This window comes from Rousettus aegyptiacus, unplaced genomic scaffold (assembly GCF_014176215.1).
Source record: "Rousettus aegyptiacus isolate mRouAeg1 unplaced genomic scaffold, mRouAeg1.p scaffold_m13_p_4, whole genome shotgun sequence".
Lineage (NCBI taxonomy): Eukaryota > Metazoa > Chordata > Mammalia > Chiroptera > Pteropodidae > Rousettus > Rousettus aegyptiacus.
Window position 1 is genome coordinate 40,036,105 of NW_023416307.1, and position 14,211 is coordinate 40,050,315.

General features: G+C 35.7%; 1 protein-coding gene across 6 annotated transcripts in view; it reads right to left on the reverse strand.

Annotated features, from left to right (window-relative positions):
• The window catches only part of MCCC1 (methylcrotonoyl-CoA carboxylase 1), a 50,416-nt gene that overhangs the window by 15,064 nt on the left and 21,141 nt on the right, over positions 1–14,211 (reverse strand). For all 6 annotated transcript variants that reach the window (XR_004950391.1, XM_016138010.2, XM_036219014.1 and 3 more), the window contains 3 exons: positions 4,998–5,125; positions 2,469–2,652; positions 142–251 (listed from right to left, as the gene is read on the reverse strand). Coding sequence is in view for 5 of the 6 variants with exons in the window: in XM_016138010.2 (XP_015993496.2) it covers positions 142–251; positions 2,469–2,652; positions 4,998–5,125 (422 nt within the window). In the remaining variant the exon portion in view is untranslated. The remainder of the gene's footprint in view (positions 1–141; positions 252–2,468; positions 2,653–4,997; positions 5,126–14,211) is intronic.

Consider the following 14,211-nt stretch of genomic DNA (forward strand, 5'->3'; position numbering starts at 1 on the left):
GAAATTATTTTGTTTGTGACATATGGGTAATTAATTTGTAGAATTATGCTGACAAAGACAAAGGTTGAACCATCGTGACAGACATGCTTGGCCGTAGAGATACCAGAGCACTGGGGACTAACATGGTCCTCGGTCACTCACATGGTACTGACGAAGTTTGCACCTCAGTTTTGTCAAGGCTGCTTGGCGATTTGCAGACCACACGACCAGCTTTGCAATCATGGGGTCGTAATGCACTGACACTTGATCTCCTGAAATTGAAAAACCACATAACCACTCAAAGTCAGAACTAAAGGGATAAAATATGACAAGCAAGATACTCTGCCAGGGTTTTATATACACTTACTCCTCAAAAAACACTGCATGATAGATATTATTATCACCATTTTATTCATGTGGAACTGAGGCTAATAGGGGTTTAAAAATTTATCATAAGTCTATGGAGGGTGTGGCCATCCGAGAGCACCAGCCCCTAAAATTGTGGTTCAACGACACACAGACCGGCTTTCTCAGCCTATCTTCTTCTGAACCTTCTTTTCCTTTCTCATTTTGGAAGTCAGTGCAAAATTTCTCTCCTTTCATGTTGCAATCACCTCTGCCCTTAGCATTCCCTCTACTCTACCCTGTTTCCTCATCAGAAAAATAACCATACTAATTTCTCTATCCTGTAGTTGTTGGGAGGGTTGACGATAAAGTGTGAAGTGCCATACCTGACTGAGCTGATATACAAATAGCAGCTATCATTATTACGATAGTCTTAAAGAACAAGAATCTGAACCATGCACACCTCATTGGTTAGAAATGGTTCAAATAAAAAGGATGTGGTATATACAAAGAACACTGTTCCAGGGCCTTTTCGTGATTTTGGCAGGTCACTCGACCCCTGTGAAACCTAGGGTCTTCATCTATAAAATCAAAGGATTGGATTATACTCCCTTTGTCCATCCATCCATCCATCCATCCATCCATCCATCCATCCATCCATCCATCCATCCATTATTCCATTTATCCACTCACTTACCCACCAATACACGCTGAATACCTTTGAGGCCTAGCCTTGAGCAAGGTGCTGCAAATATACCAAAGAAGATACAGTCTCCTTCTTAAAAATCTTACAATCTGGTGGGGGAAACTAGACAAGAAGTACATTACCATAGGATAATGTGATGAAGGCAATGTTCGAGGAAGGCACAGTGGGCTCAGGAAACACGGAAGAGTGCTGGGGGAAGCTTCTTGGACTAGATTATTCTTCCCAGTGCCAAGATGTGAATCTGGGAGTCCTTCTCAGAATTACATCTGTTAACTTTTGAGTACCTTTATTAAATCACAATGCAAGCTTTGCTTGCCCCACAGGTTCTTTCTTTGCTATCGCAAGGGCCCTCTTTTATCTCCAGGATGTTAAAAATTTACTGACTACCAAATCTTGCCGTGGCTTATCCAGAGCTATCAAAGTGTTGCCAATTTATCATTAAGAAGTCCTAATTTCTCATTTTGGCTTTCAAGACCCTATATGATTTGCTCTCAAGCTATGTCTCCAGCCACATCTCCAACTACTTACCTTCTTGAACCATTTTTCCAGCCACATTTTCTTATAGTTCTTCGAACATACCTTTAGTTAAGTTCTCTTTTCTTAGCTTTTCTTTGTAGTTAAATCTGCCTAATCAGATCCACTCTAGATTTCCTTTCAAAAACGTCTCTTAATTATATGAGCCTAACATGATCTCTTAGTCCTGAGATATTCCATCACTCACCATCTGTGTAACTTCTCTGCAACCAAAGTTAAGGTGGCAGTAGACAGTGGTGGCTCAGAGTGCAGACTCTGGAGCCAGACTATCTGGGTCTGAATCTTGGCTCCAAGGACAACCTTGGGCAGTCATTTAACTTCTCTGTGCCCCAGTTCCTCATCTAGAAATGGGGGTGATAATACCTACCCACAGAGTAGTTCTCATGGTTAAAAGAGCCCAGAGAAAAATTACCTAGAATGGCACCTGTATGTAGGAAGTGGTAAATAATTGTCAGTTATGGCTATTGTCATTAATCATATGCTGAATTGCGATAGCTCTTGCACTGCTTTTTACTTTTAAATTTCTTTTATTATTGCTTAGTTTGCACTAAGTTTATATATTAATTCTCCAGCTTGACTTGAAGGCAGAGTGCCTCAAGCATAGCAAATATCAGTCGCCTTAAATCATTTCAAAGTAAAAATGTAAAATGGTACTCATAAAATATTTATTACTTAGGTTTGACCAAGTACTACTGCATTTGAAAAAAGAGAGTATTGTTTAAAAATACTAGTTGTTCCTTAAAATTAACTATTCCAGAAAGAAAAATATAGAATAATAAGAAATCAATTAAATTCTTTATTACAAAACATACTAGACATTTCCACAAGACACAGGGAAAGACCCTATCCAAAAATAAAAATGCATTAAAAATTCAAAAAGACTTATTGTTTTACTTCACTGTACCTTGCCGTACGCCAGTTTCAATCCTAGTGGAAAGGTCTGCTTGAGGGGTAGAGACATGCTTTAATGGCCCAGCCCCTGGCATGAAGTTATTGTGCGGATCTTCTGCATATATTCTAGCTTCAAATGCATGGCCCTGCAGAGATATTTCTTCCTGGCTCAAAGGAATCTTCTCTCCTGCTGCAATCTGGTAATAGAAGAGTTTCTGTTTCTTATGAAAATCCATGAGACTATTAAGTTGGTGGGCTTGCCTTTTTCTATATAAAATGTACATTTGGGCTTTATAATGAAGACAAATAAAAAAAATTATTATTTTATCCACCATTTGAGTATTGGGAAAAAGCAAAAAGAGATTAAAAGACAAGTGCAACTTGAAAATAATGTATTAATTACAATGGGTTCCTAGAGTTTTAAAATGGAGAAAGCAAGCAAACTGACAGAAAGTATAAATATAAAAATCAGCGTTTTTTTGAATAAAATTAAAACTAAGATTTCTTTCTGGCAAGGTAGTCTCAGTTTTCATCTAAAACATTAAAACTCAGTTACCAAATCAAATTTTTTAATAGTAAATTATTAGTTGGTGGTTAGGACTATAATCACAGTTATGGATAAAGTGTGATATCAGTCATCCTTGTAATCTTCATCAGCGAGTGAGTGATAAAGCAAAACAGAAAGGGGAACATAAGGTTTTTCAATTTTATTATATTTACATATATTACATGGCACCAAATTACAAACAGGATGATCATTACTGTTCATCACTATTATAATTATTATTATTTTGGCCATTATGTGCTAATACTACAAATCTCTTTCTCTAATTAGTTTAATTTAGAAAAAGCTATTGAAGGACTTGCTGTCACACTCTCCCCTTAAGTTTTCCTCCAAGACGAGAAAATGACAAAAGAGAAAGCAAATAGTACAGGGAAAAACAAATTCTAGTAACTTATCATTACATTGAACTAAACTGGTAAGTAAAAAACAGAGGCAAAAATTTAATCTCTGTAAATCTGAAAAACAAGAAAATTCTTTAAATAAGACAAATCAGGAACTACAGCAGTTAAGAATAAAAGGAAAATGGAATGAATTGAATGTCTTTATCGCATGGTGTTTTAAACCATTGACTGTGCAGCCATATTCCTTAGAAACCTTTGATCTGCCCTGATTTCAAGATTCTGGACTCTCTTGAGTTGCTACGTTGGAAAAAAAAATCTTCCTTTTCCTTGAATTCTGGAAACAGAAGCACCTCCTCCAGGAGTATCTAAATCCACTAAGTTTTCTTGACATCCACTAACACTTACTAGCCCGATGTGCCTAGTTTTAATTAGCTCCCAAGGCTATAGAGACCCAGAAGAATCTTTTGGCTCAATTAAAACCACCAATCACCCCCAAGGAAATAGTAAAAGGAACATCATACTATTGTCCACAGAAGTTCTGAAAAGACAAAATTATCAAAATAATCAAGACTTAAGCATCACAACATGAAAACAACAATTTAGATTCAGGATATATAAAAACCAAGAATCCCAAGAGATCTAGAATTTTTATACAACTTAAAATTTTTATTTTATATTTTTAAAAAGGTTGAGTTAAAATCTATTATTTTCAAAAAACACATTAAGTTATTATTATTATAATATTCAAAGTAATATGCTTCATGGAACTCTGGTTAATGTCTGTGCTTCTCACACTATTTATAATAAAGGAACAGTTATGGACTTAACATGTTTGTAAAATAAGTAGATCTATCATAGCAATGCCAAAAAGGCTTTAAGAACTTCTAAATCTTTACTGTGAATGTCCATACTTATTCCACCTTGGCCAGCAACAGTTTGTAAGTCAGCACTTGTAAATGGACCACTCGCTCTATTAGTCTAGACCAGCGGTCCCCAACCTTTTTGACACCAGGAATCGGTGCTCCTATGCGAATCTAATGTCTGATGATCTGAGGTGGAGCTGAGACAGTGATGCTAGTGCTGGGGAGTGATGCTAGTGCAAATATAGATGAAGCTTTGCTCACTTGCTAGTTGCTTACCTCCTGCTGTGAGGCCCAGTTCCTAAAAGGCCACAGACGGATATCAGTCCGCAGCCCGGGGGTTGGGGATCTCTGGTCTAGACCATTCCCTTGGTTCTTCATTCCCAACTGTGCCTTAACTCATTTCTCCTTGGCTGGTATCTGTCCTGCCTCTAAAATCTAATGAGGGACTGGCCCAGAATAATGTGGCATCAGGTACAGTACAAGCCTTTGGCATTGAGATGATGCAGTCACAAGAAAGTCTCAGTGGCAGCAGCTCACCTGCTGGCTGCTCCATGTCTGAAGGGAAATGATGGTAACTGACAGATCAGGAATCTGTGTCCACAGTGACAATAATGACATAGCGTCAAATGCAGTGTCACCTTTAACCTCTCATTTTCCTATCCTCATCAGAACCAGCAAGAATTGAACCCTTAACCAAAGGTGACACCTTCTTTAAGGAGGCCATCGGGTACTATATTCTCGAGACCAATATTCAATAGGAAAAGTATCCACACCTTAAACTGCCACTCTACCAAGTCAATTCCTGTGATCATCTCGGTAATAGGATGTTCCACTTGCAGTCTTGTATTCATCTCCATGAAGTAGAAATTGTGCTTTGAGTCCATAATAAACTCCACTGTTCCTAAAAGATAAAATACAATAGTCATATTTCAAAAGTTGATAATCGGTAGCAAATAAAAACCTTCCATGATATATCACAGAATTTTACCACTGCTTTCATTCAAAGGTAAACACTTTTTATTCCATAAAGAAAACCTCTCAGTTTACAGCAATAAATGATTCTCAGTCAAAAACAAGAAGTCATATGAAATTCTGAAACAGAAAAATATACTTTGGGTTTTGAGCAAGTTATGAATCAGTTTCAGCTATCACAGTAGTGACAAGATAGCTGGACCATGTCACTGCTTCACTGCACCTAGATCCCTGGGAACCTGCCCCTGTGACATCCTATGTCACTCTAACCTTATAAAGAAAAATACATTTTTTTTTTCCTAATTATTGGCTCTTGGAAGTTTCCTTTAAATGTTCTTTTGCTGGTGACCCATGGAAAGATTGCTTAGCAACTCAACCTTATGTTTATAATGTCTTATCTAATGGCATTTTATTGAGCACTACAAAACTTGCCCCAGCTCTATTAAGGTAAAAAAATTTATCCATTTTAAGTATAGGTATACTGAGTTTCAGTAATTGAATACAGTCATGTAATCAAACTGCAGTGAAAGTACAGAACGTGTCCATCATCCAACATGTTCCCTTGTTCCCCTTTGCAGTCAGTCCCTTCCCTGAGCTCCTGGCTCCAGATGACCATTAGTTTGCTTTTTTTCTAGAATGTCATATAAATAAAATATAGAACATAGTATTTTGTGGTTGAGTTTCTTTCACTTAGCCTAAAGTTAGTTCCATATACAACTGACCCTTGAACGACATGGGTTTGAACTGCACAGGTCCACTTATGCATGAATTTTTTTCAATGAACATATTGGAAAAATTTTTGTAGATTTGCGATAATTTGAAAAAATTATAAACGTGGAGTCTAGAAATATCAAAACATTGAGAAAAAGTTAGGTATGTCATAAATGCATAAAATATATATAGATACTACTCTATTTTGTCATTTACTACCATAAAGTATATAACAACCTATTATAAAAAGTTAAAATTTATCTAAACTCACATACACAATTATAGACTGTATACAATGCCATTTGCAGTCGAGACAAATGTAAACAAATCTAAAGATGCAGCATTAAATCATAACTGCACAAATTAACTGTAATACATACTGTACTACTGTAATAACTTTGCAGCCATCTCCTGTTGCTATTGCAGTGAGCTGAAGTGTTGTGAGTATCCATTTAAAATGCCATGGGACACTAAACATCTCCCCACGAGCAGTCTGTCTCTCAGGAAATTGTGTATCGCAATGAAAGGTGACCTCTTATAGTTCACACATGTTTTTTATTGTGTTTAGTGCAATTAATGATGATGGAAGTGCTCCCAAGAAGCAAAGGAAAGTTATGAGATTATAAGAAAAAGTTGAATTGCTTGATATGTACCACAGAGTGAGGTCTGCAGCTGTGGTTGCCCACTATTCCAAGGTAAACGGATCCAAAATAAGGACAGTTGTAAAAAAAAAAAAAAAAAAAAAGGAAAGGAAATTTGTGAAGCTGTTGCTGCAGCTGTGCCAGCAGGTACAAAAACCTTGCACTTTTTGCTAAATATCTTTTCAGCTCATACTGAAAATGCAGCTTTTATATGGGTGCAGCATTGCTATAGGAAGTGCATACTTATAGATTAATATGATTCAAGAAAAAGCAAAGTCATTATATGACAACTTGAAGCAAAAAGACAGCGAAGGCTCTAAAGCTGGAGAATTTAATGCCAGCAAAAGAAGGTTTGATAATTCTAGGAAGAGATTTGGGGTAAAAAAATATCAAGGTAACAGGAGAAGCAGCTTCTGCCAACCAAGAGGCAGCAGATGAGTTCTCAGACACCACTAAGAAAATCAGTGAGGAGAAAAAAATATCTGCTTGAACAGGCTTTCAATGTAGAAGAAAGGCACTATTCTCGGGGAAAAAAAAAAATACCACAAAAGACTTTTATCAGGAAGGAAGAGAAGCAAACAGCAAGATTTAAGGCAGGAAAGGATAGGCTAACTCCACTGTTTATGCAAATACAGTCAAGTTTATAATCAGGATTGTCCTTATCTATAAAGCTACTAACCCTGGAACCTTAAAGGGAAAAGATAAACACCAGCTGCCAGTCTTTTGGTTGTACTACAACAGAAGGCATGAACAGTGAGAACCCCTTTTCTGGATTGGTTCAATCAAAGCTCTGTCCTTGAAGTCAGAAAGTACCTTGCCAGTAAGGAACTGCCTTTTAAAGTTCTTTTGATATTGGATAATACCGCAGGCCACCCAGAACACCATGAGTTTGACAGCAAAGGCATCAATGTGGTCTACTTGCCCCCAAACGCCATATCTCTAGATGAGGGGTCATAAGGACCTGTAAGGCTCATACACACAGTACTCTATGGAAAGGGTTGTAAGTGCTATAGAAGGGAACCCCAACAGACAGAAATCATGAAAGCTTGGAAGGAGTGTACCATTCAAGATGCTATTGTTGTTATATATATATATATATATATAACAACATAAAGCCTGAAAAATAAATTCCTGCAGGAGAAAAAACTGTGTCCAGATGCTGTGCATGATTTCACAGGATTCATGACAGAGTCAATCAAGGAAATCATGAAAGACACTGTGGACATGGGGGGAAAAAAGTGGTGGGTGAAGCGCTTCAAGATATGGATCTTGGAAAAATTGAAGAGCTAATAGATACAACACTAGAGAAACTTAAAGATGACTTGAGGGAGGTAAGTGTTTCTGAACCAGTGCCAGATGGTGAGGAAGATATAGAAGAAGCAGTGCCAGAAAACAAATTGACGTTATTAGACAATTTGGCAGAAGGGTTCGTTATTCAAGATTGCTTTAAACTTCTTTCATGACATGGACCCATCTATGATATGAGCACTAAAGCAAATGATGAAGAATTACTGGTACCAAATAGAAACATTTTTAGAGAAATAAAAAGCAAAAAAGTCGGACAGAAATTATGATATATTTTGTAACGTTACACTGAATGCGTCTGCTTCTCCTTCCTCTTCTACCTCCTCTGCAGACTTCTACCTCTGCCAGGCCTAACACAGCAAAACCAAACTCCCTTTTTCCACTTCCTCTTCAGCCTACTCAATGTGAAGACAATGAAGATGAAAAACTTTAGATGGCCCACTGCCACTTAATGAATAGTAAATAATCGACATGCTATACAGTTAACAAACTTATCTATTGTGTATGTGTGTAGCTGTCTTCATTTGAAAATCTAATACCTAAACAGCAAGAACTGCAAGAGATGTTTTTGTGTCATTATCATTGCCTAAGTATTGTAAAACACTGTGTGCAAGCCTTGTATTGAAGTGGACAGCCTATCCTTACATAGGCATAAGGGGAGTGAATTTCATATTTTAATTTTATATAAAATTAACAAATAATGTGTTACTTTTCTTACTGTTTTATAACTTTGCTTTCAAAAATTATATTACTGTACAGCATGCCTCTTGCACATAATTGGAGAAGCTGGGTAGGTATCAGCCTATTACCGCAGGTAAGTGGTTTTTTAAAAAAGTAACAATGTTTCCAATATTGTACTATAAATGTGACTGTAATACTGTATGCCATAAAAATTTTATGATTCGCTTGTTAGTGTATAGGCTAGGCTACTCTGAAGCAATCATATCAATTGCACTAGGCTACCACAAAGCAATCACATTGCAGCTTCTTTGTTATCAAAGTATAAATTATTATACCTGTAAATAAATATTAAATCATTTTTCATATTATCTCGTTTTTAATATCTAACATGTATAACATTTATGGTGTTTTGTATCATATAAGACTATATTAATGTAGGTACTGACAGATTCATCTTATTGACAGATGATGTAAACTTACAGTATTGATAAATACAGTACTGTAATGTGTTTTCTCTTATGACTTTCTTAATAACATTTTCTTTCCTCTAACTTACTTTACTGTAAGAAATACAGTATATCATACATATAACATATAAAATATGTGTTAATTGACTGTTTTGCTTACATTATCAGGAAGGCTTCCAGTCAACAGTATGCCATTAGTAATTAAGTTTTGGGGGAGTCAAATGTTACACATGGATTGTCTACTATGTAGAAGGTTGGTGCCCCTAACTCCTGTACTGTTCAATGGTCAACTGTAATTTAAAACTGCTTTTCAAACTCTGGGTCACAATTCATTAGTGGATGGTAAAAATTTAGTGAAGTCTTCCAAGTTTCCAGCATGTGAGGAACTTAGAAGTCATCATTCTGTCCTGACAATAGCTGAACAAACTGAAAAAAATCAACAAATCTTCTTAGAGCCATCAGAGATGTGAGGTCACAAGACAAATCAGGGCCTTCAAAACTAGAGAGACAGATAGGCAAATACAGAGATTCACAACTTGCTGTCCAGAAATTTACAAGCAAAAACTTTTGCAGAAGTACCAGAGTAGGAAAACCAGGACTATAATTGATGAATTGCTAGAGGTTCAGTATGGACATTCTGAGACATAATAACCCCCTGGGTACCTATCATGAAAGCAGGGGGGAGGGTATCTTCATACTTTTGTGACTTTTATATCTAAGAGCTCTACCAGGTCCTCACAGTGAATACTGGAGAAAAATCTCTCTGAGCTTCCAGATATGAGAAGGGAAACAACCTTGTGAAGTATGCTGAAGTTCTCTCCTTAACAAAATCTGCCTTTATGAAAAAGTCTTAAAAAAAAAGAAAAAGAAAGAAAAATTATTTCACCAGAGCCTGCAAGCAAGAACACCAGAATGAAATATTTAAAGTATTGCGAGGGGTAAAAAAAATCACCAACTAGAATTCTGTACCTGGGACGTTATCCTTCAAAAGTGGAGAAATAAAGACTGTCTCAGATCAACAAAAATTGAGAGAATTTATTGGCAGATTTGTCTTACAATAAAGGATAAAAAAAAAGTTCTTTAGAGAGAAGGAAAATGATATAGGGTCAATGTTCCAAGAAGATATAATAATCTTCAATGTGTATGCACCTAACAACAGTGTGTCAAAATACATGAGGCAAAACCTGAGAACTGCAAAGAGAAGTAGATGAAACCACTAACACAACTGGAGACTTTAACGCCCTCTATCAGAAATAGGCAAATGCAGCAGGCAGTAAATGAGTAAGAACATAATTAAACTCAATAGCACCATCAATAAACTAGATATAATTGACAGCTATAGACTACTTCATCCAACAACAGCAGATTACATATTCTCAAGCTACATGGAACATTCACCAAGATAGACCACATGCAGGGGCATAAAGAATACCATAACAAATTTAAAAGAATAAATATCATACAATGTCTGCTCTCAGACCACAATTAAACTAAAAATCAATAAACTGAACTAAAAAATCATCAACAGAAAGATAGCTGAAAAAAATCCAAAAATATTTGTAGATTAAACAACACATTATTAAATAATACCAGATCGAAAAAAAAAAAAAAAAACTCAAGAGAAATGAAATGAAAATGGAAATACCTTGCGACAACATGGATGGACCTCGAGGTAATCATGCTAAGCAAAATAAGCCAGACAGAAAAGTTGAAAACCACATGATATCACTTATATGTGGGATATAAACCTAAAAGCAACAAACAAAGAAGACAAGCAAACAGAGACTCATGGACATGGACAACAGACTACTGGTTACCAGAGGGGGGAGGTGAAAGGGGAAGAGGGAGGTAGATAGGGTAAAAGGGGTCAAATATGTGGTGACGGAAAGAAATCTAACTATGGGAGGGGAACGCACAATGCAATATATATATGCCTTACTGTTAAATTGTACATCGGAAACTTACTGGATTTCGTTAACCAATGTCACCTCCCCCCCAAAAAAAAAATTTTTAAATAAAAATTAAAAAAAAAAAAGAAAAAAAATGGAAATACACCTTATCAAAACTTTTGAGAGGCACCAAAAACAGTGCCTAGAGGGAGATTTATAACATAGAATCCATACACTTAAGAGAAAAAACTATGCCTAACCATATTTAAAAATCCATAACCTAAGCTTCCATTTTAGGAAACTAGAAAAAGAAGAGCAAGTTAATTCCGAAGTAAGCAGGAAAAAAAGAAACAAAAATTAGAGTAGAAATACATGATATTGAAGAACAGAAAATAGAGAAAATCAACAAAACCTAAAGCTAGTTGCTTGAAAAGATCAATAAAATTGATAAGCCTCTAGCCAGGCTATAAAGAAAAATAAAGATAAGACAAAAATATTGGAAATTAAAAAAGGGACAATCACTAGCGGTTCCTACGGACATTAAAAGGATAATAAAGAAATATTATGCACAATTCTACACTCACAAGTTTGATAACCTAGATGAACGAATTCCTTGAAAGACACAATGTGCCAACACTCAACACAAGAAGAAAGAGACAATCTGAATAGGCCTATATCTATTAAAGAAATTGAATCAATCAGTAATAAGCTTCTAAAACAGAAAGCAGCAGGCTCAGATGGGTTCACTGGTGAATTCCACAAAACATTTAAGTAAGAAATTATACCAATTCTCTATAATCCCTTCCAGAAGATAAAAGCAGACAGAATACTTCCTAACTCATTCTATGTGGCCAGCATTATCCTAATACCCGTACCAAAGACATTATAAGAAAAGAAATCTACGGACTAATATCTCTCATGAACAAAATTGCAAAAATTCCCATCAAAATATTAGTGAATCAAATCTAACAGTGTACAAAAAGAATTATCCACCATAACTTGGGATTTATCCCAAGTATGCAAGGCTGGTTCAGCATTTGGAAATCAATTAGTGTAACCCATCGCATTAACAGGCTAAAGAATCACATGATGGTATCAACAGATGCAGAAAAAGCATTTGATGAAACCCAAACTACAATTATAATAAAAACTCTCAAACTGGGAACAGAGAGGAATTTTCTGGATAAAGATTTACAAAAAAAACCTTCAACTTATATCATACTTATTGGTGAGAAACTAGAAGCTTTCCCACTAAGATCAGAAATAAGGCAAGGATGTATGTTCTCACCACTCCTTTTCAACACTGCACTGGAAGTCCTAGCTAATGCAACAGGAAAAGGAAATAAAAGGTATACAGATTTAGAAGGAAGAAATAAAACCATCTGTTCACAAGATGACTTGATCACATATGTAGATAATCTGAAAGAAACAACAGCAACAACAACAACAACAACAACAAAAACTCCTGGAACTAATAAGTAATTATACCAAAGTGGCAGGATATAAGATTAATATACAATTGTTTTCCTATACATCAATGAGGAATAAGTGAACTTGAAATTAAAAGCACATTTACATTAGCATCTCTCAAAATAGGTATAAATTTTACAAATTATATACAAGATTTATATTAAAAAATTATAAAACTCTGATGAAATAAGTCAAAGAAGAACTAAATAAATGGAAAGATATTCCATGTTCATGGGCAGAAAGATTCAATAGAGTCAAGATGTCAGTTCTTCTAAACTTAATCTATAAGTTCAATGCAATCCCAATCAAAATCCCAGCAAGTTATTTCATGGATATCAAAAAACTGATTCTAAAGTTTCTATGGAGAGGCAAAAGACTCAGAATAGCCAACTCAATACCGAAGAAGAACAAAGTTGGAGGACTGAAACAACCTTACTTCAAGACTTACTATGGAGCTACAGTAATCGAAACAATGAAGTACTAGTGAAAGAACAAATAGATCAATAAAACAGAATAAAGAGCCCAGAAATAGATCCACATAAATACAGTCAACCAATCTATGACAAAGGAGAAAGGGCAATAAATACTGCAAAGTAGTCCTTTCAACAAATGATGCTAAAACAACTGGACATCCACATGCAAAAAAAAATAATTCTAGACACAGATCTTATACTTTTCATAAAAATTAACTAAGAATGATCATAGACCTAAATGTAAAACCCCAAACTACAAAACTCCAAGGAGATAACACAGGAAAAAACCTAGATGACCTCAGATATGGTGACGTTTTAGATAGAACAAAAAATGCGTAGTCCATGGAAGGAATAATTGATAAAGCAGATACCAAGCAAGCATATGAGAAGATGCTCCACATCATATTTCATCAGGGAAATGCAAATTAAAACAATAAGATACCACTACACATCTATGAGAATGGTCAAAATCTGGATTGATGACGATGTAGAGCGACAGGAATTCTCATTGTTGCTAAGAATGAAAAGTGGTATATACACTTTGACAACAGCTTGGCAGTTTCTTATGTAATTAAATATAATCTCACCACACGATCCAGCACTCCTGCTCCTTGGTATTTATCCAAATGAATTGAAACTTATGTCCATGCAAAAATCTACACATGGATGTTTATAGCAGCTTTATTTATAATTGCCAAAATTTGGAAGCAACCGAGATGTCCTTCAGTGGGTGAGAGGATAAACAAACTGTGGTACATCCAGACAATAGAATGTTGTTCAGTGCTGAAAGGAAATGAGCTATCGAGCCATGAAGAGACATGGAAGAAACTTCAGTTCATATTAGTAAGTGAAATAAGCTGATCTTAAAAAGCTACATGTTGTATACTTCTAAATACATAACATTCTGGAAAAGGGCAAAACTATGGAGGCAATAAAAAAGATCAGTGGTTCTCAGGGGTTGGAGGCAGGGAAGGATAAGAGCGGAGCACAGGATCTTTTGGGCAATGAAACCACTCTGTATGATACCACAATGGTAGATACATGTCGTTAAATATATGTCCAAACTCAGAACGTACAACATCAAGACTGAAACCTAATGTGAACTACCTTCTGTGAGTGATAATGATGTGTCAGGATAGGTTTATTGATTATAACAAATGTACCACTCTAATGTAGAATGCTGATAGTGGGGAGGCTGTGTGTGTGGGAAAATATCGGGGTTTTTTTGCTCAATTTTGCTGTGAACCTCAAACTGCTGTAAAAAAATAAAGTTTATTAGTTTCAAAAATGCAAAAAATCAATTTGGTGATTTTAATTTAAAATAGGAGAGAAAATATCAAATAGTATACATAATTAGCATAAGTACTATTTTGTGAAA